General features: G+C 46.4%; 1 protein-coding gene across 1 annotated transcript; it reads right to left on the bottom strand.

Annotated features, from left to right (window-relative positions):
* On the bottom strand, window positions 1-24,808 carry Gckr (glucokinase regulator). The gene is made up of 15 exons (XM_075955803.1): window positions 24,749-24,808; window positions 24,116-24,271; window positions 23,653-23,721; window positions 22,539-22,611; window positions 22,097-22,106; window positions 21,652-21,718; window positions 21,119-21,172; window positions 20,015-20,095; window positions 14,756-14,874; window positions 13,985-14,082; window positions 13,576-13,652; window positions 12,286-12,369; window positions 1,816-1,989; window positions 751-885; window positions 1-177 (listed from the first exon to the last, which is right to left on the bottom strand). The coding sequence occupies exons 1-15, from the start codon at window positions 24,806-24,808 to the stop codon at window positions 1-3; spliced, it is 1,434 nt and encodes a 477-aa protein (XP_075811918.1).
* Window positions 24,809-25,133: the final 325 nt, after the last annotated feature.

Raw genomic sequence — 25,133 nt, 5'->3', positions numbered from 1 at the left:
TCAATTTACTGCACTATAGGCTGTTGGGTCCCCAAGGGCTCGGGTGGTGCGCTTCTGACCCGGCCCAGAGAGGGCGCTCCTGATAACCTCGCAGACGGAAGGAGCTGCAGCCAGGCGTGCCTTAGCCTCTGTGATGGAGCAGCATTGTAAAAGGCTCAGTAAGGCTGTGGGGGTCACCTGTGGGAAGGGGCAGGGCAAGCTGAGGAAAAGGTAAGGTCATTTGAGAAAGAACCCTGGAGGAGACAAGAATTGGGCACAGGAGTTAGTTAGGTTGAGTAAAAGAATAGGAAGGCTGCCGGTCTGTGGTGGCACGTGCCTTTAATCCCAGCACTCGGGAGGCAGAGGCAGGTGGATCTCTGAGTTCGAGGCCAGCCTGGTCTACAGAGCGAGTGCCAGGACAGGCTCCAAAGTTACAGAGAAGCCCTGTTTCGAAAAACAAAAAAACAAAAACAAAAAACCTTCACTTAAGCGGGAAAATTCCTGTGCCAAGACCCTTCTCTCAGTCCTTCTTGATGCCCCTCCAAGGCAGAACAGAAGCCGTTCTGTTGGTATCCTTTTTGCCTCTGTAGTTTCTGCCACTGTCATGCCTCCTCACCCCACCCCACCCCATCCACCTACCCCTTCAAATGGGAGCTCCGCGTGGCACTGATCTCTGAGCTTTGTAAATCTAGTGTCACACCAAGTTCCTAAGATGTTTAAGATCCTAAGAAAGAGTTTGTGGAACGGCCAGCAAGGGGAAAGAAAGGATACCTTTTCCTTCTCGTGGGCAACCTGGACGTGGTGGGAGATGGGAGCAGCCCGGACATCATCTGACAGTGGTTGAGGAAAATGGATTGCTTGGAGGAGGCTCTCGATGCAGCGAGCCTTGGACTGTCCAGAGAACCACTGTGGGAGTAGTAGGAAGGTCGGTGTTGGGGTGGAGGGCAAGGAGAACTGAGAATAGTGTCACAGAAGAAAGCAATTGGAGAAGGGGGACAGGGCGGCTAGGATCCTGAAGACTGGCCGAAGACACTGTGGAGAGTTTGTCTCTCCTGGCAACCCCATAATCACAAAGTGTAAAGGAAAACTGAGTTAAAGAAGTTAATGAATGGGAAGTTGGTGAGATTTACAACTGTGATCCCACAACCCCACACAGATGGATGCTAAAGGATAGCAACCTTCAAGGCCGTCCATCATGATCTCTGCCCAGCATCCATTCTCTCTCCATTTGGGCATCAGCCCCTTTCTTTTCCTGGATAACTGTTGGTCTCCATTCTGAGACCGTGGATATAATCAAGCCCTCCTGCCCCACCAGCTTCTTGAAAGTACACACAAAGCAGATGAGCAGGTGCCCTTTCTCCCTGGAGGGCAGTGATTGGTTCAAAGTTGTGCACATGACCCAAGACAAGGCAACAAGAGCCCTCTGCCAGATGCTAGCAGTGTCATGAGGAACAGAAAGACTCCTTCCCACTGGGGTTACTGTCTTAGAACTATTCTATTCTAAGTCCTGGAACTCACTTTTGTAGACCAGGCTGGCCCTGAACTCACAGACACATGCCTGTCTCTGCCTCCTGAGTGCTGGGATTAAAGGCGTGTGCCACCACTGCCCGGCTACTAGTTGGGTTTCTATTGCACCTTGAAAGCTAAAGACTGCCGACTGGGAGTTACAGTGTCACATTTATGCACCTTTGTGTGCATGCAATGAGGACAGGATGATATGCCCAAGAAAGACACACCTGTGAGAACCTAGCACTCAACCCTACACCCCTCCCCAACATTGAAAAAATCCACCTTCTACGGCAGTCTGGGTTTGGGGGTCTCCTGTCACGCTCCCACCTGCAACATGGCCAGTGCCCTCCAAAAGAGCTTGGAGTTGGCGATGCGAAAGTTCAGCATGTGGTTCTGTAGGGTCTTCCCCAGCAGCACGTGGGCCCTGGTACTCACTGTATTCAACACCCACTTGGTGCTTAGCTCACGCTGGAACTTCTGAAATACAGACACACGGGAGCGCTGGAAGTTAGGGGCCGGGAGAGCAGCGGGTGAGAGAGCCATATTAGAACAGAACACCAGGGCTAAGACAGCAGCCACCTCAGGGCTGAATAGAAAGATGGCCCTGGGAAAGAGCACTGGCTGCTTTTCCATAGGTCCAGAGCGCAATTCCCAGCAACTACGTAGTGGTTCATAATCTAGTGCCCTCTTCTAACATTGTATGACATTTAATGATGTATTCATCATTAAAATATGAATAAATAAATTTTTTTTTAAAAAACCGAACCTACAGTACTGAAAACAGCCTGATACTGGCATAAGAACAGACAGGAGGACCAATGGAACTGAATAGAAGACCCGGATATCAATCTACACATCTTAGAACACCTGATATTTGATAAAGAAGCAAAAAATATCAAATTTAAAAAAGAAAGCATATTTAACAAGTGGTGCTGGCATAACTGGATATCAACATGTAGAAGAATGAAAATAGACCCACATCTATCACCATGCACAAAACTCAAGTCCAAATGAATCAAAGACCTCAACATAAAGCCAGCCACACTGAACCTTATAGAAGAGAAAGTGGGAAGTACACTTGAATGCATTGGCACAGGGAACCACTTCCTAAATAGAACCCCAGCAGCACAGACACTGAGAGAAACAATTAATAAATGGGACCTCCTGAGACTTAAAAGCTTCTGTAAAGCAAAGGACACGGTCAACAAAAACAAAATGACAGCCTACAGAATGGGAAAAGATCTTTACTAACCCCACATCAGACAGAGGTCTGATCTCCAAAATATATAAAGAAGTCAAGAAATTGGACACCAAAAGATCACATAATCCAATTTAAAAAAAATGGAGTACAGACCTAAACAGAGAACTCTCAACAAAGAAATCTAAAATGGCTGAAAGACACTTAAGGAAATGTTCAACATCCTTAGTCATCAGAGAAGTTCAAATCAAAACAACTCTGAGATTCCATCGTATACCTGTAAGAATGCCCAAGATCAAAAACACTGATGACAACTTATGTTGGAGAGCTTGTGGGGAAAACGGAACACTTCTGCATTGCTGGTGGGAATGCAAGCTGGTACAACCCCTTGGATATCAGTGTGGTGATTTCTCAGAAAATTAGGAAACAACCTTCCTCAAGACCCATCAATACCACTTTTGGGTATATATCCAAAGGATGCTCAATTGTGCCGCAAGGACATGTGCTCAGCTGTGTTCATAGCAGCATTGTTTGTCATAGCCAGAACCTGGAAACAACCTAAATGCCCCTCGACTGAAGAATGGATAAGGAAAATGTGGTACATTTACACAATGGAGTACTACACAGCAGAAAAAAGTAATGAACGACATCTTGAATTTTGCAGGAAAATGGATGGAGCTAGAACGCATTAATTTGAGTGAGGTAACCCAGACCCAGAAAGACAATTATCACATGTACTCACTCATAGGTGGTTTTTAAACATAAAGCAAAGAAAGCCAGCCTACAAATCACAATCCCAGAGAACTTAGACAACAATGAGGACACTAAGAGACTTACATAGATCTAATCTACATGGGAAGTAGAAAGTAGAAAAAGACAAGATCTCCTGAGTAAATTGGGAACATGGAGACTTTGGGGGAGGCCTGAAGGGGGGAGGGGAGAGGCAGGGAGAGGAGCAGAGAAAAATGTAGAGCTTAATAAATATTATGGAAAAAAAACTGACACTGGACACCTAAGCGCAGATCATTTGTTTGATGAGAACAGCCTTTAACAATCTTTCTTGGTTTTGATCATATTATTGAGAGAGCTAATGTTTGTAAGCTTCACTTGCCCAAGGACAGATAACTTCCTGGAATGCTGGGCTGTTGTGTTTTCGCTTCAGTAAACAAAACTGGTCGCCCCAACTGCTCAGGACGTGCTTGATCACAAGGCTGGCAGGAGTTGCACCTGCAGGAAGTGCTCAGGAGGTGTTCTTTCCCCTGATTGGATGAAGTAACCTTGTGGATTTTGCCTTTATGAGCACCTGATTAACCTAATTCAGCACCATTCTCTGGGAATTCTGGTTATGGACCTGGCCAGTGTCCATCTTTCTGGCCAATATTTATTAAAGTTTGCTTTTATTAGATAATCATGGATTTGGCCTTTCTCCTCGCAGTTTTCAGGTATAACAGTCTACTTTATTTTTTTAATCTATTTACTTGTATTTTTAACATGTATGGGTACTTTGCTGGCATGTTTCTCTGTGTACCACATGTATGCAGTGAACTCAGGGGCCAGAAGAGGGCATCCAATCCTTTGGAACTGGAGCTACTGACAGTTGTTATCTGCCCTGTGGGTGCTGCCAATGAACCTGGGTTCTCTGGAAGAGCAAACAAGTGTTCTTTGAAGGAGACTGAACAGTAGGGTCTTCCTCTGGGACCCCAGATTAGGCCCAAACCACATCCAAACACCTGTTTGACCTTGCAGGTGAAGTTTTGAGAGGAGGAAAAGGGGAGGTCTGTGTTAGAGTGGGCTAGGATGTAAGTGGGACATCTTGACTGGGCATGTTCATTAGGTGAACCAAAGGGGGCTTTTGATTGCTGGAATTTGGAACTCATCCTCAGCCAGGCAAAGGAAAGTGTCCGAATAAAGGAAAGGACCTTCACGGTTTTGCTTTAGGAATGTAATGGTTTTTAGCGAGGCAGAGGGAACCGGGGAGAAAGGCAAGGCCTGTCAGAGTCAAATGCTTTAGTGGGCCAAGTGTCCCTTTGCTCTTAACTGCTGCAGCATCTCTCCAGCCTCCAAGGTTTTTTTGCTTTTTGTTTTTTTTACAATTCTTTTGTTTGTTTGTTTTTTGTTTTTGTTTTTCAAGACAGGGTTTCTCTGTAGCTTTGGAGCCTGTCCTGGAACTAACTCTCATAGACCAGGTTGGCCTCAGACTTACAGAGATCTGCCTGCCTCTACCTCCCAAGTGCTGGGATTAAAGGCATGCGCCACCACCACCCAGCTGCCTCCAAGTTTTTTATTTGATCCTTGAGGGATCCACAAAGGCATAGATCCCATACATGTGGGAGGAGCTAAGTACTGGGACTCATCCACCAGCTACAGTCTCGCTGAAGGCAGAGGTGGTGTCCAATTCTGCTCAAGGGTCTCTGTCCCTCTAAGGTGTGAGATTGTCACACACCCTTGGAAGAGTGCATACAAGAAACTTTTTGTCCATTTTTTTAAAGGGTTTCCCTTGATCACGCAAGCCATGGGGAGCCATCCAGGGAGCCGCATTCTCTATGGTTTCTGCTTCAGTTTGTTGAAGGAGCTGCAGGCCACCTTCCTGCTGCCGCCAGCTAGCTTATGCCCCAAAATAATTACACGGAACTGTATTCTTTTAAATACTGCTTGGCCCATTAGTTCCGGCCTCTTATTGGCTAGCTCTTACATATTGATCTAACCCATTTCTAACATTCTGTATAGCCCACGAGGTGGCTTACCAGGGAAGATCTTAACCTGCAGCTGTGTTGGGTGGGAGAATCATGGCGACTGCCTGACTCGGCTTCTTTCTCCCATCATTCTGTTCTGTCTACTCCGCCTACCTAATTTTCTGTCCTATCAGGCCAAGCAGTTTTCTTTATTAGTTAACCAATGAAAGCAACAGATAAGATACAAGACCCACCTCCATCATCAGTTGTTGCCCTGACTTCCCTCAGTGATGGAGGAAATAAATACTTCTCTTGCCATGCTACTTTGGGTTATGGTGTTTTATCACGGCAACAGAAAGTCTGAGACAGATGCTATATGCCATTTATCACATTGCCTGTAGGAAAGAAGCCAATTAAATCTGAGTTATATTATTAGCTATTTATCCCATTAAGTATCACTAACAAAGTTATTTTGAAGTTTACATAATTGATTTTTAAGTTCCAATGTAGAAATAAATCCGTATTTATAGTTAGGAAAGCCCTTAATATTTAATGGAGGACTAATCCTTCCAAATATTAAACATGCCATAAATCCTCTATCATTAAGTTCATGGCACCAGTGCATCAAGAAGCAGGCCAGTGGGAAAAAATAGGAAATCCAGGGCTGGGCGATGATGGCGCACGCCTTTAATCCCAGCACTCGGGAGGCAGAGGCAGGCGGATCTCTGTGAGTTCGAGACCAGCCTGGTCTACAGAGCTAGTTTCAGGACAGGCTCCAAAGCCACAAAGAAAAAAAAAACAAAAACAAAAAATAGGAAATCCAGACTGCTTCTAACATTACAAAAAACAAAACATGCAAACTCACTATTGTTATTGGACCAGCGCACATGGAGCTTGAATATATGGCACATGTAATGTCCTTCGTCACTCAAGACAAACTATACTTCAAAATTAAACTGAGACAATTGGTGTGGTAGTTTGGGTGAGAATGGCCCCAATAGGCTCATGTTACTTGAATGCTTGTTCCACAGTTAGTGGGACAGTTTGGGAAGAATTATGAGAGCCCTGTTGGAGGAGGCCTGTCACTGGTGGTAGACTTTGAATCAGTTTCAAAAGTCCATGCCATTCCCAGTTAACACTGTCTGTTTCATGGTTGCTGTCTCAAGATGTAAGCTCTCAGCTGGCTGGTGCTGGTGCATCATGCCTTTAATTCTAGCACTCGGGAGGCAGAGGCAGAGGCAGAGGCAGAAGCAGAGGCAGGCATATCTCTGTAAGTTCAAGGCCAGCCTGGTCTACAGAGAGTTCCAGGACAGCCAGGGCTACACAGAGAAACTCTGTCTCAATAATAATAATAATAATAATAATAATAATAATAATAATAATAATAAAGATGTAAGCTCTCAGCTACTGCTCCAGCACCATGCCTGACTGCCTGCCGCCATTGTCCCTGCTCTGGTGGCCATGGACGCCCTCTCTGAAACTGTACCCAGGCTTCCAGTTAAATGCTTTCTTTTAGAAGTTGCCTTGGTCGTGGTGCTTAGCCACAGCAATAGAAAAGAACTAAGACAATTTTAGGTAATTGCCTGGAAAAATATAAGTGAGTTCATGCCTTGCTGCTTTCACAAGAATAAACAAAGTTCCTAAGAACTGCAAGAAGAAGCAGAGGTGCCATACCAGCATGAGTGTGGGAGGAGCTTTCTGTGCTTCAAGCCCCAGATGGCAATGGAGAGATTGACAAATTCAACCCCGGAAAAACTGAAGCAGACTTCTTGCAAGCTAAAGCCAAGAGAAAATATTTACAACATGCATCAGAAATAGAACACTAATGGCTTTGTAAAGAACTCAAGGCCAAAGGAGTCAGCGGAGATTTCAAAGCCTGGTGGAAAAAGAAGTAAACGCTGGGCATGGTGGCAGAAGTTTGCAATCCCAGCATGCTGGAGGCAGGAAGGAAGGGGCCATTATGAATTTGAGGCTAGTCGATTGTCATGGGGAGGTCCAGGACAACTGAAAGAAGGGGTAAGGGGACAGATAGAGAGGAGAGGGAGATGGAGGAGAGAGAAAGATGCTCCTGTATCTCACATCATAGAGATACAGGCTGGGGAGTGGCTCAGGGGCAGAACACTTGCCTAGCATGTGTGAAGCCCTGGGTACCATCCCACTCCTTCAAAATCAATAACTAATAGAATATAAACGAAAATTACACAGAAATTGAATGAAGCTAGAAAAAACTCTCTGGGAGGCTGTATGGAGCCGCATCAATTCAAACTTAAATTGTGGAAAGCAAATGGTACAAAGCCTATGGAAAAAAATTACAACATACAGCAAAATAATATTTGTATTTAACCTTAAACCAAGATCTAAATTTCTACATATTTATCAAAAGAAGCACTGAGATATGTGCATAATCATTGCTTCATTACTGGCAATAGCAAAATATTCTTATTTGATGCTCCAAATAAGAAATTGGTCAGGTCAATTATCATACATGTGCATGCACAGCTGTCAGTGAAGACGAGATTTGTACATTGCAGTTGAGTAATATTCATAAAATATTAAGCAAAGCACATGAGATGTAAATTGTATGCCACCCTTTGCCCAAACATAAGAGGGTGTTTTTTTGGTTTGTTTGTTTTTCATTTTCTTTTTTTTCCAAAAAGAAACATACAAAGTATGTTTAACTATAGATGCGAATAGGATCGAGGAAGCCACCTTGAATATGCTCTCATTCTAAGGATTAAAATGAAAAATCAGTACTAGAGAAAATATTAAGGGAAGCCAAGCATGACACAGACCTTTAATCCCAGCACTCAGGACACAGAGGCAGGTGGATCTCTGCGAGTTTGAGCCCAGCCTGGTCTACAGAGTGAGATCCAGGTCAGCCAGGGTTATTACACAGAGAAATCCTGTTTCAAAAAATGAAAGAGAGAGAGAGAGAAAGAGAGAGAGAGAGAGAGAGAGAGAGAGAGAGAGAGAGAGAGAGAATTAAGGGGCTGGAGAGAAGGCTCAGGGTAAAGAGCACTTGCTGCTCTTGCATAAGATTGAGTGAGACTCCCAGCAGCCACAGTTTACGATCACCTGTAACTCCAGTTCCAGGAGATCCAATGCCCTCTTCTGGCCCATGGCACTGCACACACATGGTGCACATACAGACAAGCAAACACACATACATAGAAATAAAAATAAAATAGACTGTATTAAAATACATCTAAGCCATGCATAGTGGTAGATGTCTATAATCCCAGTGTTCAGGAGGCTGAGGTAGGAGGGTTATGGGTTCAAGGCCAGTCTGGGGTATATAATGAGTTCTAGTCCAGCTTTGGCTACATAAAAACCCTGTCTTTGAAAGAAAAAAATCTAAACATTTAACAACAACAGAAAATTCATGAGTCCATAATGACATTAAACAAATACAGATGGGGTGGGGAGCGAATAGGAAGTTCCTCGGAGAAGAAAGCCAATTAATGAATATAGATAAGAGGAAGAAGGCTAGAAATAGAAAATCGCCATTTGAGAGTCACCACAGGAACAATTGAGTCAAGCAGAAATCAGCAGCAGATGGGAACAGAGTGGGTACGGACAGCTGGGTGACGGGATGCAAAGAAACATAGCAGTCGTCACCACTGAAGAAGCCACCATAGCCCCGCCAAGGAAGAGACAAACAGATGCCAGGCGACTCCCGATGTGACATGCCAGTCTCCTCTAAAAGGAAACAAACCGAAAACATAAGCCTGAATATGACGAAGAAACAATACAGCAAGTTGTTTGTATGTGCTGGAAATGTGAGGTGACTCTGGGGAAAGATTTGCCTAGACTTCTAAAAATATCAATGTCAAGAGAGACAAGGGAAAAAAAAACCAAACCAAACCAAAAGACTGTTAAGCAAAAGCTGAGAGACCTACTGGCTAAAGTCAGGAGATTATCCTTGATTGGATTCCAGGTCTGGAGAATAACAGCCTCCCCAGGGACATCTCGGGAAATCTGAACTTAGGTAATGGTATCAGATTAACTGTCATTCCCAGCATGGATAATTACATCGTTCTGACAGCAGCAGATGCCCTTGCCAGTAGCACGTGTATTATGAAGTGATTGGTGTGAGCTTTGGTTTTTTTGGATTTTTGTTTTGTTTTGGTTTTGGTTTTTTGAGACAGGAGTTCATGTAACTCAGGGTGACCTCAAACTCATTATGTAGCTAGGGATGGTCTTGAACTCTTCCTGATTCTGCTTCTGCTTCCCCCCTCTCCCAAATGCCAGGATTACAGGTATGTGCCACTCTGCCTGGCGTAGTGTGAAATATAAGATAGATTCACTTATCTTTCGGGTGAGCAAGAGAAACAAAGGGGATGAAGTAAATGTGGCAAAGGACTGGGGAGGAAGGCAAAATGTTTCAAATTAAAAACAAAGACCAGGGCTAGAGAAATGGCTCAGTGGTTAAGGGCACTAACCGCTCTTCCATAGGTCCCAGGTTCAAGTCCCAGCACCCACATGGCAGCTCACAACTGCCTGTAATTCCAAGATCTGACACCCTTACACAGACATACACCAATGTACATAAAATAAAATATTGTTTTTTAAAAAGTGAAGACCACCAGGGGGTGGTGGCATACACTTTTAATTCCAGCACTCGAGAGGCAGAGCAGGCGGATCTCTGTGAATTCGAGGTCAGCCTGGTCTACAAAAGCTAGTTCCAGGACAGGCACCAAAGCTACAGAGAAACCCTGCCTCAAAAAACAAACAAAAACCAAAAAAGTGAAGACCATTACAGTATCAAAAATATTTCTACAACCAAAGATAATCAAGTCTGTGCTGGTTTTTGTCAACTTGACACACACAGGAGTCACCTAGGAAGGGAGACTTCCAGTGGGGAATTGCCTCCATCAGACTGGCCCATGGGCATGTCTATATGGCACTGTCCTGGTTGATGACTGATGCAGGAGGGCCCAGCCCACTCTGGTGGGTGATGCCACCCCTGAGCAAGTGGTTGTGAGTTGTATGAGAAAGCAGGCCGAGAGCTGGTGAGATTGCCCAGTGGGTAGAGGTGCCTGCTGACCATCTGAGTTCAATCCCCTGGATCTACAAGATAGAAGAGAGCCAGCTCCTTCACACACACACACACACACACACACACACACACACACAGTAAAATGTAATAGAATATTCTATAAGAAAGAAAACAGAGCATGAAGAATAAGCCAGGAAGCTGTTTTCTTCTCGGTCCCACCTCCGCTCTTTCCTCCTGTTGGAGCTCCTGCCTGACTGCCCGAAATGATAGACCGTAAAGTGTAGGATGAAGGGTCTTAACCCTTCTATGTTGTTTTCGCTCAGTTCCCATCATAGCAGCAGAAAGCACACGAGGACACAGTGCCAATGGAAACCCACGTTTTTCAGACAATTCCATATGGAAGGATGAAGGCAGCATCAAGTGAAAGATTGAAAACCACAAGGGAAAAAAAAACTAATAGATTTGAATACAGACAAAATTTAAATAAAATGTCGTTACGTTCAAAGCAGAAATAGCCGTGTATAATGGTACACACCTTTAATCCCAGCACTCAGGAAGCAGAGACAGGCAGATCTCTGTGAATTCAAGGCCAACCTAGGTTACAAAGCCATTTCCTGGACAGCTAGGGCTACACACACACAAACCCTGTCTTGAAAAACAAAAAAACAAAACAAAGAAAGAAGGAAGGAAGGAAGGAGGGAAAAAGGGAGGGAGGGAGGAAGAAAGCAGAAAGAAGGGGCTAGAGAAATTGTGAAACTGAGCACATGTGCCTTAGGAGATTGCTATTAGAACTGAGTTAATATATATGAAAGATTCATAGGGTATAGAAGGCTATATTTGTATTTAGCATCAGGATTGTGTAAGTGTGGAGAAGAACAGACAATGTCAAGTTAATCAGAGAAGACTTCTTCAAAAGCAGGCAATGTCAGAAGAGAACATTGAATGTGGGGACTATGCCAATAAGTAGGGATAGGACACAGGAACGCCATTTAGAGCGAAGGACAGAGGGGAGTGGGTTCTCCACTAGGGAGAGATGGTTATGTAAGACCTTTGGGTTCTCTGTGGAGAGATGGCTCAGCAGTTAAGAGCACTGGCTGCTCTTCCAGCGGTTCTGAGTTCAATTCTCCATAACCACATGCTGGCTCATAACCATCGGTAATGAGATCTGGTGCCCTCTTCTGGCCTGCAGGCACAAATGCAGGCAGATCACTGTACATAATAAATAAATAATTTTTTTTTTAAAGAGTTCTGGGTTCAGTGAGGCCTTGTCCTGGCTCTGTCTGAAAGCTTCCAGAAGGAAGTGGGTTGAATAAAGATGAAAGAGTACACCTCTCCCACAGCATCCCTTCTGGGCCCTGGTTCGCCCCATGAAAGGTGGGCGGTCAACTGTGAGAAAAGTAAGGCCCAGAGATATGAACTTGTTTTCTCTCTTGGGACACACAGTAGAGCTGAATTGGCACCCAGATTTCCTGGTGCCAGCTCCAAACCAAACTGCAAAATGCACACAAACTTCTTACGATGTCTATGATGCCTCTCAGTGTGTCTCCTGATTATAATTTCACTATTGCACAGGGCTCCATTGTAGTCAGAGCTGCATTGTGTTCAGCGTAGGGTGCCGTGCAAAAGAAAGAGCCTTAGACGCTTTAGGGTGGTGATAACGACTTCAGTATCAACAATTAACCCATCCCAGAGAACAAATGAGCGTGTGGTGATTGGTGGCCTGTCTCGCCCTTTCGGTGTGCTTCTAGAAAGAAATGAACCCTGTTGCCTTGGCAACTCTGTTTAGAGACCTGATAATTTGAGAATTTTCCAAGCTTGGGGAGGAAAGAAGATAAACAGATATTTAGGCTTTTTCCCATCTAGCTTTGGGGTTTTTTGGAGGGTGAGGGCTCCTCTCCAGCAGGCATTGCCTTCTCATCTCCGCCTACCTGGACGTAGCTTCCTTCATATTCAAAGAAAAGAAGTGGCCATGTAATGCTGCTGATGGAGGGGAAGAGCCTCTTTAGAGGGGCCTGAGGAGAAAGAGATAAACGGGGGTGTGTTCCAGAAGGCCTGGGCTGTATCACACCCAGATCTTCTCCCGATTGCTGGGCAATCACTGGCAAGGACTGCCCCACGGTGCCGTGCACCAGGGCCTGGGTGTTTGTGGTCTTCTCTCTCACCTGCTCCACCAATGCCTGAACCTCTGCGAGGTTATCTGGATGGGACAGGAGGCATCCAAGTTAAAAGGATGATCTATGACGCTGTTCTTCCTGCCACCCTGGGGTCCTGCCAGGACACTCCCTCTGCCCCTCTCTTTTATGTCGACTTGACCCAAGCCGGAATCATTAGGGGAAAAGGGAACTTCTACGGAGAAAATGCCCCCACCAGAATGGCCTGCAAGCAAGCCTGTGGCACATTTTCTTGATTGATTATTGGTGGGCCCAGCTCGCTATGGATGGTGCTGTCCCTGGGCTGGTGGCATTGAGGGCAATAAGAAAGCAGGCTGGGCAAGTCATGAGGAGCAGACAGTAAGTAGCATTCCTCCACGGATTCTGCTCTGGGTCTTGTCTCTAGGATCCTGCCCTGACTTCCCTCAGTGATAGACTTATAAACTGTAAGGCTAAAAAAACAAACAAAAAATCTTCCCTATCCAGGCTGCTGATTTTGGTCATGGTGTTTATCACAACAGCAACCCTAACTAAGACACCCTTCCTCTGACAAGGCACCCTGAGACTCGAAGTGGCAGCCCCTCTAAACCGCTGCTGCTTTCAGCGCCACTGGTCCCATCTTCCCGCTCACCATCCAGGGTGAAATGAAGACCACAGTGTCAGTTTCCACGAGGGATGGGCAGAATGGCGGTCAGGAAGTCCTCCTGGGAGAAAATGAACTGGGGACTGTGGGGCAGAAGAAGATAGGGGAGCTCCTCCCAGAAGGAGGCTCAAGAGCACAGACTTGAAGACCTTAGGGGACCTTAGGGGGACATCTATTACAGTCCTTTGGACTTCACTTGAAAAGAACCAGTGTTCAAAATGGTAGCATTTTACCAAAGGTGACGTAGCAGGTCAGTAGACTAAAGCTGAGTTTTCGAGGGTAAATCCAGAGCCTTCCATACCGCAGCGCTTTGAGGCTCCAGGCTGTTTACCCCCTCGTCCTCCCTCCATCCCAGACCCCACCCCTCTACTGCCCTCTGCACACCCGTGAGTTCTACAGCTTCCCAAGTCCTGTCCTCTTCGGACCTGGTTGGTGAGCTCTGCCTTCTGGTTAAACATGTCATTGTGGTCACCCATGAGAAAGCCACGGACATCTTGGAAATCTGGGAAATTTAAGATGAGAGAGAAAAGAACGGTGGGCTTTGGAGGATAGAAAGGTTCTAATCCAAGGGCTGTCATGGGGTCATGGGGATGTGGGGTGAGCGGTAGTAACCTGTGTGGGAAGCTACAATTAAAGCACTGGGGTGGGACCTGAGAGATCAAGGACCGAGGTGGCATTTGGGGCTTCAAGTGATGAAAGCATTTGACCGAAATGCCTCTTTATGTTGGGCAGAATGGGCGGGCACTGGAGAACCTCGGTAGGGGCGGGGGTTGCGGGAAAATGCTTTGCTAATGTATCCCAATGGGCTGGGAGAGCATCAGGACTAGGGCCTACCGGCACCAAAGGTGTGGATGCATTCTAGCCCATCCATGATGGCGATGATGCCAAGGGTCTGCCAGCCAACTAAGTACATTCGGCCTTTCTTCTCCAGGCTAAGAATGAGTCAGAGGCCAGGACACGAATGACCAGGCCGCAGAATAACACGAGAGTAAACACACCCAAGACCTTCCAACGTGCGGACCCATCACCCTTGCCACGCTAACACATCTCACAAAGTATCCCCTACTTTCAGGATGCCCTCTGCAAACACACAGTCATATACCTAGTGCTGACTTGTTTCATCAGGGTGGCAACTTTGGAACTTTGACTGTAGGTCACCTGATGAGCCCGCTCAAATGTCCTCAGGATGTCCAGAAGGCATCTGGAAGAAAATTCACTAGCTCCCGAGAAGGGCATGGTGCACCCCCCCCCAAAAGAGCTAGGTACTCCTACCCACACCTAGGGGATGTCACAATTCCCATTTTTTAAAAGGTTTTGCTAGTCCATTCTGGAGGAAAGCAGGGGGAGGAGGAGGGAGAAAGATCCCCGTTAATAAGAGCAGAAAGGATTCTATTTTTAAAAAAGGGCTGCAGTGGGAAAAACAAAAGCCAAGAGGAGGGTGGACTAGAGCATTCTAGAAGCTGGGCCAGAGACTCTGGTAAGGAAAAGAAGTCACAGCAGGCTGGGTTCTAGCCTATGTGAGTCTTAGGAGCTAGGACCTCCCATCTCTTCCCCTGTGTCACCACGGTGTGGATCTGATGCCCAGCTTGTCTGCTTCCTCCACACCTTTGAGAGGCCACAACACCCAGGTCCACAGTCCTATGGGCCACTAGCAGCAGGGTTTCCAGCAGAATCTTGGTGGTGCTCCTGCCTTTCTTCCAGGAAGAGCCACTGAGCCCCTCGGACTAAGGAGGCAATGACACTAACTGGGAGAAAGAACAACCCAGGAGTCTACCAGTTCTCCAGTTCATGACCCCTGAGCACGGAGAGGTGTTGGTGATCCTTCGGGTGGAGTGTGGTTGGTGATCCCTGGGCACGAGCGTGTTTGGGGGTCCCTATTAGACACTCACTCTGATTAGTGAGCCATGAGCGCATCTTTTCCTGGTGGCCTTGACTGTGTTTATAAGGATGGGTGCTGTCTCTTGTCAGCTGGGTCAAGGGTTTTCAGAGAATACTTTTCATTCTTTTTCTTTTGTTTTCTTTCTTTCTTTCTTTTTCAAGACAGGGTTTCTCTGTGTAATAGCCTTCACTGTCCTAGAACTCTTTATAGACCAGGCTGGCCTTGAACTCAAAGAGAGTCCCTCTATTTCTGCCTCCTGAGTGCTGGGATTACAGGTGTGAGCCACCACTGCCCAGACAGAGAGTATTTTTATTTCTGAGAACCATGTTTTATGGTAGTCTGCCATTCCTTAGTATCAGATTTCCCATGTTCTGGACAGACACGTGGAACAGACACTCGGTGGTACAGATTTATAACATAGTACCTCACAAAGACTGCAGCAAAGAAAATGACATGACCAGTGATTAAAACAGAAGACTAAGGGCTGGAGAGATGGCTCAGGGCTTAACAGTGCTCACTGCTCTTGCAGAAGACCTGAGTTCAGTTCCCAGTACCTACAACTGGGAAGCTCACAGCTGCCTGTAACTCAGCTTCATGAAAAGTAATACCCTCTTCTGGCCTCCATAGTCACCTGCATGCACACACACACACACACACACACAGAGAGAGAGAGAGAGAGAGAGAGAGAGAGAGAGAGAGAGAGAGAGAGAGAGAGAGAGGCATACCTAAAAAATAATTTAAAAAATAAAGCTCTGAAGAAACAAACAAGCCAGAAAACCAGCCGGTAGAGTCAGGATGAGATACGAGATGTGGGACAAGAACAAACTACATACACCATGGAATTTCCCTTCCTATCTCACATGAAGATCAAGGGGAAGGGCTCAGATGTGCCCACTACTGGCAAAGGGAGGTAGGAAGCAAAAATTTTGGTTAAGGAAGAAGCAGGGAGTCAGGCAGTGGTGGCGCACACCTTTAATTCCAGCACTCGGGAGGCAGAGGCAGGTGAATCTCTGGCCTATAAAGCAAGTTCTGGAACAGCTTGAGCTACACAGAGAAGCCACTTCTGCCAAAACAAAAACAAAAACAAAAACAAAAAACACCCCCCCAAATGAATAAAATCGCATTCTGGTTTTTAAAGCCATATTTGACATTTGAATCTGTAAGGGACTAGAAGAGACCTAACAGCGGCTAGTTAGCCGAGGCTGTCTATTCATAGATAGCAAAAGGCCCTTTTGAAAGCGTTCTAGACTCTCTGACCTGTTCTAGCTCTTTTAGATTGTTCTAGTTCTTCTAGACTATTCTAGAGTCTAGAAGTGCTTACTGCTTACATATCTGAGAAACAGGGTTGAAATAAGATTAAAAAAACATTTTGAGTTAAGAAAAAAATAGGACTTCATTGGAAACATGTGAGCTGACATGAAATGCCTTGGGTATTTGTGAACAGGGGCCATAAGATCAAAGATTCCCAGCAAGTGACAAGCAATTCTCACATGCTTGAAGAGGAGCATGGAGCAAAGAAAGTCTGGCCTGCCCCAATGGCAGGATTGAGCACAAAAGCTTCCTGTTTCTCTTGCATCTTCTGCATCCGCTCCACTACTTGCCGGAATGTTGATCTCTAGTCTTCAATGGGGTCATTTCTGAGGTCCAGAGAAACACGGAAGAGGAAGGACTGCCTGTGAGGATCTGAAGGAAAGGCCTCAGCTGGCAGTTCAGCTCAGTGAGGGAGTGGGGTCAGAGGTCAGCTACTTCACAGAGAAATATTTGGAGCAACTGGGGTGGGGTGTCCCTGAACTCCAAGGATTGGGTTAATAATACCTCCAGCAATGAAGCCAACATTCAAGTTTAAGGTTCCAGCCAGAAGTCAAGGATCAACACTACCACCTTATATTCCATCTTAGACTCCTTTGAAACCCTTCCCATCCTTTGAATACATCTAGAATCTCCCCGAGGAGTGAACCCCTGCTACCTGATGGAGGAATGCTGGTCCCTAGTGAGATATAAAGTCACGCTATTAACTGTAGCATATATTGGTGACTAATCAGGAACAAAGCAATGTGTTAAGGAGACAAGAGAGCTAGTACAGTCTATGTGCTTAGCTACAGACTGTGGAATCTCGAAAGCATGAGGGTCTTCCAAAGTGGGGGATAATTTGCGATTTGCTCAATGTGGCATGGCCTCAAAGACTGAGCCCACCCTGCACACAGCATCCCTGGTTGTACCTTATCACATCTGACAAGAATCCATCCCTTTTCAAACTGTTTCTTTTATTGTGTGTATGTGTGTGTGTGGTGTGGGGTGTGTGTTGAGGTGTGGGGATGTGGGAGGGTGTATGTTCATGTATATGTAGGCACTCGTGTGCAGCTCTACACACTCCTGTGTGATGTGGGAGTGTCATATCAATCTGTTGATTTCATTGGATAAGCAATAAAGAAACTGCTTGGCCCGGATAGGTTAAAACATAGGTGGGAGGAGTAAACAGAACAGAATGCTGAGAGGAAGAGGAAGTGAGCTCAGAGAGATGCCATGCTCCCCTCTCCCGGACAGAGGCACACACGATGAAGCTCTGACCCAGGATGGACATAGGCTAGAATCCTTCCCGGTAAGACCCGTGCTACACAAGTTTATTAGAGATGGGTTGATCGGGATATCAAAATTAGCCAGTAAGGGCTAGAGCTAATGGGCCAAGCAGTGTTTAAATGAATACAATTTGTGTGTTGTTATTTCGGGGCATAAGCTAGCCAGGCGGCCGGGGTGCTGGGGACGCAGCCCCGCAGCTCCTATTACTACACCTGTGTGTGGAGGTCAGAGTTCAACCTTAACTACTTTCTCCAATTATTCTCCATCTTAATTTTTTGTTTTTTGTTTTTGTTTTTGTTTTGTTTTGCTTTTTTGAGACAGGGTTACTTTGTGTTGCTTTGGAGCCTGCTCTGGAACTCGCTCTGTAGACCAGGCTGGCCTCGAACTCACAGAGATCCACCTGCTTCTACCTTCCAAGTGCTGGGATTAAGGGTATGTGCCACCACCGCCTGGCTCCATCTTTTTTTTTTTGAGACAGGGTCACTCACTAGACTAGACCTACAAGCCAGCACAGCCAGGAATCCTCCTGCCTCTGCTTCCCTGGCACAGGGATGGCAGGCACACAATAACCCCTTCTGGAACGATTTTACAGATTTTTCTCCTGTGTGAATCCTGAGGCAGACAAGATTCACCTATTTTATACCCATTGTGTAAAGTGCCTTCTATTGCTACCCTCAAGTTCATTTCTAACATTTCCTAGAGACCCTAGAGAGAGGAGACCTGACGAGGGAATAGAGAAAGCACCAACATTGTGCAATAAAAATTAGGATTCCCAGACTTCATTGAACATCAACACCCCTGGATGAGGGGCGAAGAGAATTATGTTTTGCAGTAAACATCCAGTTCTGGACACCACACCTACCCAGAGGTTCAGCCTCAGCAGGTATGCACAGAGCCCTAAACTGTATTTTTTAAAGCTTCAGAGACAGCTCTGAAGATGAGCCAAGACAGGGAGCCACCGCTTTAAGGAACAACTGGAAGATCTCCACGCCTACATTGTTTGAAATTCTTCATTTCACTTAGTCACAGGGCCTGAAATTAGCACCCGCTGCTGCAGATATATTTTGGGTGAAGAGTCCTCCATGAAAAGGATCCGGGTTAAGAGTATCACAAACTCATTTACACCTTAGTACGAGTCACACTACAAGCCTGGAATCTGGGACTGGGAAGAGAAAGAACCAGGCTCTCCCACTGCAGACCCCCATGGACAGGAAGCCTTCAGGGACATCAGGTGATCCAACCCAATGGCTTATTCAGCAGAATTGCCCAAACTTGGCTGTGCGTTGGAATCAATCACCAAGGACAGTTTAACAAAACAGATATGTCATGGCCTTACCCTAAATCAATAAAGAATGACATCTGCACTATATTGGTTAGCCACATGGAGTATCAGATCAGACCAAGTGGCCATTTGGATAGGACAGCCTGGGCTACATAGCAAAATCTTGTCCGCCCTCTCCCCAGCCCAAAGAAGGTGGTTCTGCAGCACAGGGCTTCAAGCAGGGAGGGGCAGATATGAGCAGTAAGAGAGGAGCAGAAACGTGCTGGGATAGATGAAAGAAAGAGCTTGAGACAAAGGAGATGGAAAGAGGAGTGCGTGACCACTGGGGACCCAGTGCTATGCTGAAAAGATGCTTGGGGGTCACCCCAGATGGAAGCATAGACTTTTGGGGTATACACGTTCCTGACCCTGTTTTTTCCTTCTAGCTCTTTTCTTTTTTACCTCTTCAATTCCTGCTCTAAATCTGTGGTTTATATAGCTTTTGCTTTTTTGGTTTGTTTTTTCTTTTGTTTTTTGGTGTTTTGGGGGGGGGGTATTTGTTTGTCTGATTGTTTTGACACAGAGTTTCTATGTGTAGCCCTTGCTGTCCTGGAACTACCTCTGTAGTCCAGGTTGGCCTCAAACTCAGAGATGCACCTGCTTCTGCCTCCTGAGTGCTGGGATTAAAGGAATGGGCCACCATTTTGTAAGTGCCTTCCACCCTTTCTGAAACAGGAGAGACCATTTAAAATGGAGCAGCCAACAACTTCAAAAGCTTAGGGATCACCACATATTTACTTTTACATTCTGAGACTTGGCAAGCAAGACCATAGATCCATCTTCTTGCTGATGATACTCTGGACTATTGACAGAGATTTCTGTCCCCCTCTCTCGCCCCCATCCCACAGCCATTCAGCCCCAAAGAAACACACAGAGGTTTATATTAATTATAAACTGGTTGTCCTAGTAGTCCAGGCTTCTTATTAACTAATTCTTATATCCTACATCTTAACCCATACTACTTGTCTATGTTAGCCATGTGGCTTGGTACCTTTATCAGCGAGGCATGTCCCTGTGACACGTCCCTTCCCCGAGCTCCCCCAAGGCCTTGCCAGTCCCAGCAGAAGCCTCACCTGGCCATGCTCACCGGATTGAAGCCGACCAGGACTGGCAAGAAGACTGCTGCGTTATCCATGCAGTAGTCCATCTGGCCTGCCACAAAGGGTGCCTGATGGTAGCAAGAGAGGCAGGCACAATGAAGGGAACGGCTCTGAGTGTTCCCCAAGGTCCACAAGGAACCTGCCCCAGCAGGCTTGCTAGAAATACTAAAGGCTCAGCCAAGACTCGCTGAATCCAAATTTGATGTGGGGAAGCATACGCCTTACAGGTACCCCAAAAGGTGCAGAACTATCCTTTCTCTGGGCTATGATTTCCTTGTATAGTCCAGGCTGGCCTTGAACACACAATCATCCTTCTGCCCCTCCCTCCCGAGTGCTGGTGTTACAAGCAAGAATCGCCCAGCTAGGGCTACATTTTTCTTATGTTCCTCCACAGAAATCTTCCAGATGGTGAAGTTCGGAAATGACTGATACAGTTGTAATGGCAATGGCCTCCTTGAGGTCAACGTCCTGTTGAGGTCATCATCCAACAGCTGGGATCTAACGCTCTGCACCCTGAACTCTTAGAATCAAAACTGTTGTGGGGTTGACAGGAAATCAAACCCGGTGTTTCTCATACAAAACATCCTGAGAATCTTGTTAAAATGCAGACTGACCCTTCTGTAGCCTAAGAGCTAACAAGTCCCCCCTTGATGCTGATGGTGGGATGAAACCAGAAGCCAGACTCTTCTTTGAAGGCTCGGACAGTAAACAGTTTAGGCTCTGTGGGCCCTATGATCTCTGTCCAACTACTTAAGCCTAGCACAAAAGAGGCCATGAATTCTAAGTAAACACGAAGACTGTGTGCCAGTAAAATGATCAACAATTTCAGGCGGCTGGCTATGCTGACTGCCAGCAATGCTTGCTGACTCCTGGACTAGTCTGTCCATCTTGGCTCAATACACAGTTATTCTGAGATAGAATTCCTTCCCTCTCTTTTCATATTCATAAAAATAGATCAAATCGGTGAAAATTGAAATCAAATTCCTTGCGTAGGTTTTCTATTTCCTGGTACCCACCTCAACATTCTCCTTTTCTTTCTGGTCCCACCCCTTCCTCATAAAGTCGCCCCAACAACCTGCATTCATACTTACAGAGAGTCCTACAGAAATGCCTATGACAGTGACTCTCTTCTTCCCAGCAGCCACCTAGGAATGGAGGAGGTGTGAGTTAGGATGATGGGGAGCAGGGGGTCTCCTGGAGGAGGTGTGAGTTAGGGTGACAGGGAGCAGGGGGTCTCCTGGAGGAGGTGTGAGTTAGGGTGACGGGGAGCAGGGGGTCTCCTGGAGGAGGTGTGAGTTAGGATGACAGGGAGCAGGGGTTCTCCTGGAGGAGGTGTGAGTTAGGATGACGGGGAGCAGGGGATCTCCTGGAGGAGGTGTGAGTTAGGGTGACAGGGAACAGGGGGTCTCCTGGAGGAGGTGTGAGTTAGGGTGACAGGGAGCAGGGGGTCTCCTGGAGGAGGTGTGAGTTAGAGCTACAGGTTGTGGGGAGGACACCAGGGTACAAATCTATTGTGTGAGAAAAATCAGGACCAGAGGAGGGGCCAGGCCTTGGTTGAGGTTGGGGTTTTTCTAACCCTATGAAAAGGGGCCTCTCTAGTTGAGTAGTATTGGAAAACACAGACCTTCTTCAGCTCATCAGTACCGTGTAGGGCACTGTCTTCTGTCCGTTCCTGAGAGGCCACGGCAGACCTAAGGACGCAGACACAATCAAAGTCAGTTGCACTGGCCGAGAAGCAGAACCCTATAGCTCGTTAGGAAGGGGCACACGGAGAGAACATAACAGAGAAAAGATACTATTGAAAGGGCACCTACTGTTTAATTGAGACCAAGGTAGATACACCAAGGAGTTAAAAACAAAACAAACAACAACAACAACAAAGCAAAAATAAACCTCAAATACCTACAAGGCCAGGTAGGTAATAAAAGTCTGTAAAGGAACCAGATATAAGGCAATGCGGAATGGTGGAGACTGAGGTAGGTTCAATATAATCTTTGACTAAACTCATTCAAATGCAGTTTCTAAAAAAAAATAAAATAAAAGTGGGGCTACATGCGCAGGTCACTTACCTGTCGCCGCCTGCAACAGGTAAGTTGCAGGTGTGTGTAAAGAGGCTTTTGTCCCAGGCCTTTCATCAGGTGGTTAAAAGAGACCTGGCCAGGAGGAGAGAGGGTAGGAAGAAGGAATGAGAGAGAGGATGCGCTGTGGAGTCTCAGTTTCTAGAGGACTGGGGATGCAGAATGGTCTTTTTAGACCAATACTTCTCCCTAACTTATTTGCAATCTGCCACTTAAAGATGCAGCTTGATTAGTGCTGCGTGCGATGTGGGAATGCTAGCCAGAGGAGGGCGGCGATCTCGTGAGGTCAGAGAAACCGGACTTGCTCCCAGGCTCAGCTTTTGGAAAGGTGGTGGGGAGAGAATATATCTGCGGAGAGAATGTACCTCTAATGAGCTTTATGGTTCTGGGTGATGTCCCCAGAAGGAAAGGAGAAAACAGGGAATTAGCATACTCACAGACATGAGAAATGCCATGCGGCCAGAGGTTCTTCCTCCACTCAGTACTACCAGGCCTCCATCTGGCTCCTGAGGAAGGAAAGAGGCCCAGGTCAGGAAGAATCATACCTTTCCTTTCTCCTTTGTCAATGACAGAGGAAGACAGAACTCCTCAATCTTCTCTTCATCATAAAACTGAGCAGGACATAGGCTGTGTGAGGTAGCAAAAAAGAACAATGATTTGGAGAAAGAACTCCTCTTGGCTCGCCTCTCAGACTAAGCTATTCATTAAAATTCTTACTTATTCCAGCAGGGACTTGAGAGCAGTTCTGTCAATTAAATAAAAATAAACAACCAAAGCAGACGCATCCAGCTGTTATTAGCTGGGTACATTCAAGCTAGCTACTGTGAACATCCGTTCTTTGTTTTCTGATCTGAGAAGAGAAAATTTAAAAAAAGACAATAATGCCAGTGTCACAGGTTTCTGTGCAGGCACTGAGTGAGTGTGAAAGCGCATTGCCAGGGATGGAGAGGTGGCTCAGCGATTAAGACACTGGCTGCCCTTCCAGAGGAGCCAGGTTTGATCGCCAGCACCCACATGGCAGCCTCCAGACACGGGCAGCTCAAGTTCCTGATGATCCAACACTTTCTTTGGCCTTCCATGGGCACCAGGTACTCATGTAGTACACAGACATACATACAGGCAAAACAACCATCCTTGTTTAAAAAATAATAACAATAGTAATAATTTTTAAAAGAAAATGTATGCTGGATGGTGGTGGTGCATGCCTTTAATCCCAGCCCTTGGGAGGCAGAGGCAGGCAGAGCTCTGTGAGTTCAAGGCCAGCCTGTGAAATTCTGTGAGTTTCAGGACAGTCTGGGCTACACAGAGAAGCCCTGTCTTGAAAAACCAAAAACAAAGCAAAATTAGAAAATGTATTGCTGATGATAAAGTATTCATCTAGCAATTATCATAACTACTATTGATGACCAAGATAATAATAAACATCCAAAGGGAAGACCAAGAAAATAAAGAGTTGAGATTTATAAAAATCAGAAACGGAGACCCAAGAAAGAAGACATTAGAGGGAACAGCAGTGTCTGGATGGGAAGCAGGAGGAGAGTTAGTACCGTCAAGACCTCCTGGACTTTTCCAGCCACTTGCAACATGGTGGTCAGAACTGATTCACTGTACAGTCGCTGTGGAGAGTGGACAGGAATCAGTAGGAAGAAATGGGAGCTAGGAGGGGAGCATGCGACGGCTCTGTGGATAAGGGGATTGCTGCCAAGCCTGATGATCTGAGTTCATTCCTGTGACCCACACGATAAAAGAACAGACTGATTCCCAAAAGTTGTCCTCTGGCCTCCATACATTTCCCCATGGAATAAATCCTCCCACCTCACAAAATAAATACATAAATAAACAAAAAATGGGGGATGAGACAAAAAGGAAAGAAACAGAGGACAGCGGATTGGAATGGAGGAGGGGGCTCAGGATTTCCAAAATTAGAAACCGTAGTCCGGGAGGGTAGAAGTTGAGATGTGGTTGGCTTAGCATCTCTTTGGCAGTGTCTGAGGTTTGACTGTAGGTCACCTGGTAGGTGTGCACGATTTGGCCCTCCTCCTGGAAGATCTCAGCATCACACTGCCCCAGCAGCTGAACAATTTTCTCTGCATCTGCTTTGTCCAAGTTCTGGGTCAGGGGATTGGACTTCTCTGTGATTGGCACAGCTGCTTCATACCCTGACAACTAGAGAGAAGGGGGCACAAAGTAAGGAACAGGAAGCCTTATGCTTGCTGGGCTGAAGGCGGGAATGGAAGTAGGCACAGTATCGGGCTTGGATTCACATACTTCACACACACACACACACACACACACACACACACACACACACACGCGCGCGCGTGCGCGCGTGCCATTCACATACCAAGAACTTAGTCTTCATGTGATGTTCTGAGCCTATTAGGGACGATAGGAAAAGGATGTCTATCATGGGGTGTGTGCCTTTGATTCTAGTATTTGCACAGTGGCAGCAGGGGGATCAGGAGTTTAAGGCTATCCTCAGATACGTAGCAGTTTGAGGCCGGCTTGGGCTATTCCCTATCTTAAAAGCCAAAAAAGAAGAGGAGGAAGAGGAAAGGAGCAGAAGACCACGCTTGAGGCCAGTCCAAATCAGGACTGTTCTAGGCATCAGTGCAGAAGGCTGAAATTGAGAAAGGGCCTCACCTCCCATTCTCCAGGCTCAGGGGTCTCAATCACATGCTGATACCGTTTCGTGCCTGGCATGGCCCTGTACTGCAGACACTCCGTCCTGCCTGCCTCTGCAGTCACACAAACCTCTCTGGTGACAATAGCTTTGCTTCCAGCTGGCAAGGTCTTATCTGAGCCATGGAGATGATTAACCTGCGGGCTCTGTGTCTCTGAGCACCACCTCTACACTCCTCTCTTCAACACCCGCTCCTGTCACTAGTTCCCAGCCCTCTGTGGGAGCTCCCGAGGGTCCTCTTTGCACACCCTCTGTCTTGCCAGCCTCTGCTTTGCTCTTGAAGAAGAGGACCAGAAGGGCATTGTGCTTGCCCTTCAGACACAGGACCCTCTGGAAGGCTGGGAG

This window comes from Microtus pennsylvanicus, chromosome 21 (genome assembly GCF_037038515.1).
Source record: "Microtus pennsylvanicus isolate mMicPen1 chromosome 21, mMicPen1.hap1, whole genome shotgun sequence".
Taxonomy (NCBI): domain Eukaryota; kingdom Metazoa; phylum Chordata; class Mammalia; order Rodentia; family Cricetidae; genus Microtus; species Microtus pennsylvanicus.
The sequence above is the reverse complement of the archived record's forward strand: the minus strand, read 5'-3'. Positions and strand labels throughout refer to the sequence as shown.

Bases quoted from the DNA above. Each gene is read 5' to 3' on its own strand.
- Gckr (XM_075955803.1), bottom strand. From the start codon at position 24,808: ATGCCAGGCACGAAACGGTATCAGCATGTGATTGAGACCCCTGAGCCT. The intron at 24,272-24,748 runs GTGAGGCCCTTT...CCTTCTCTCTAG, and splicing joins CTGAGCCTGGAGAATGGGAG to TTGTCAGGGTATGAAGCAGC. The intron at 13,653-13,984 runs GTAGGCCCTAGT...TAAATTTCCCAG, and splicing joins CATCCACACCTTTGGTGCCG to ATTTCCAAGATGTCCGTGGC.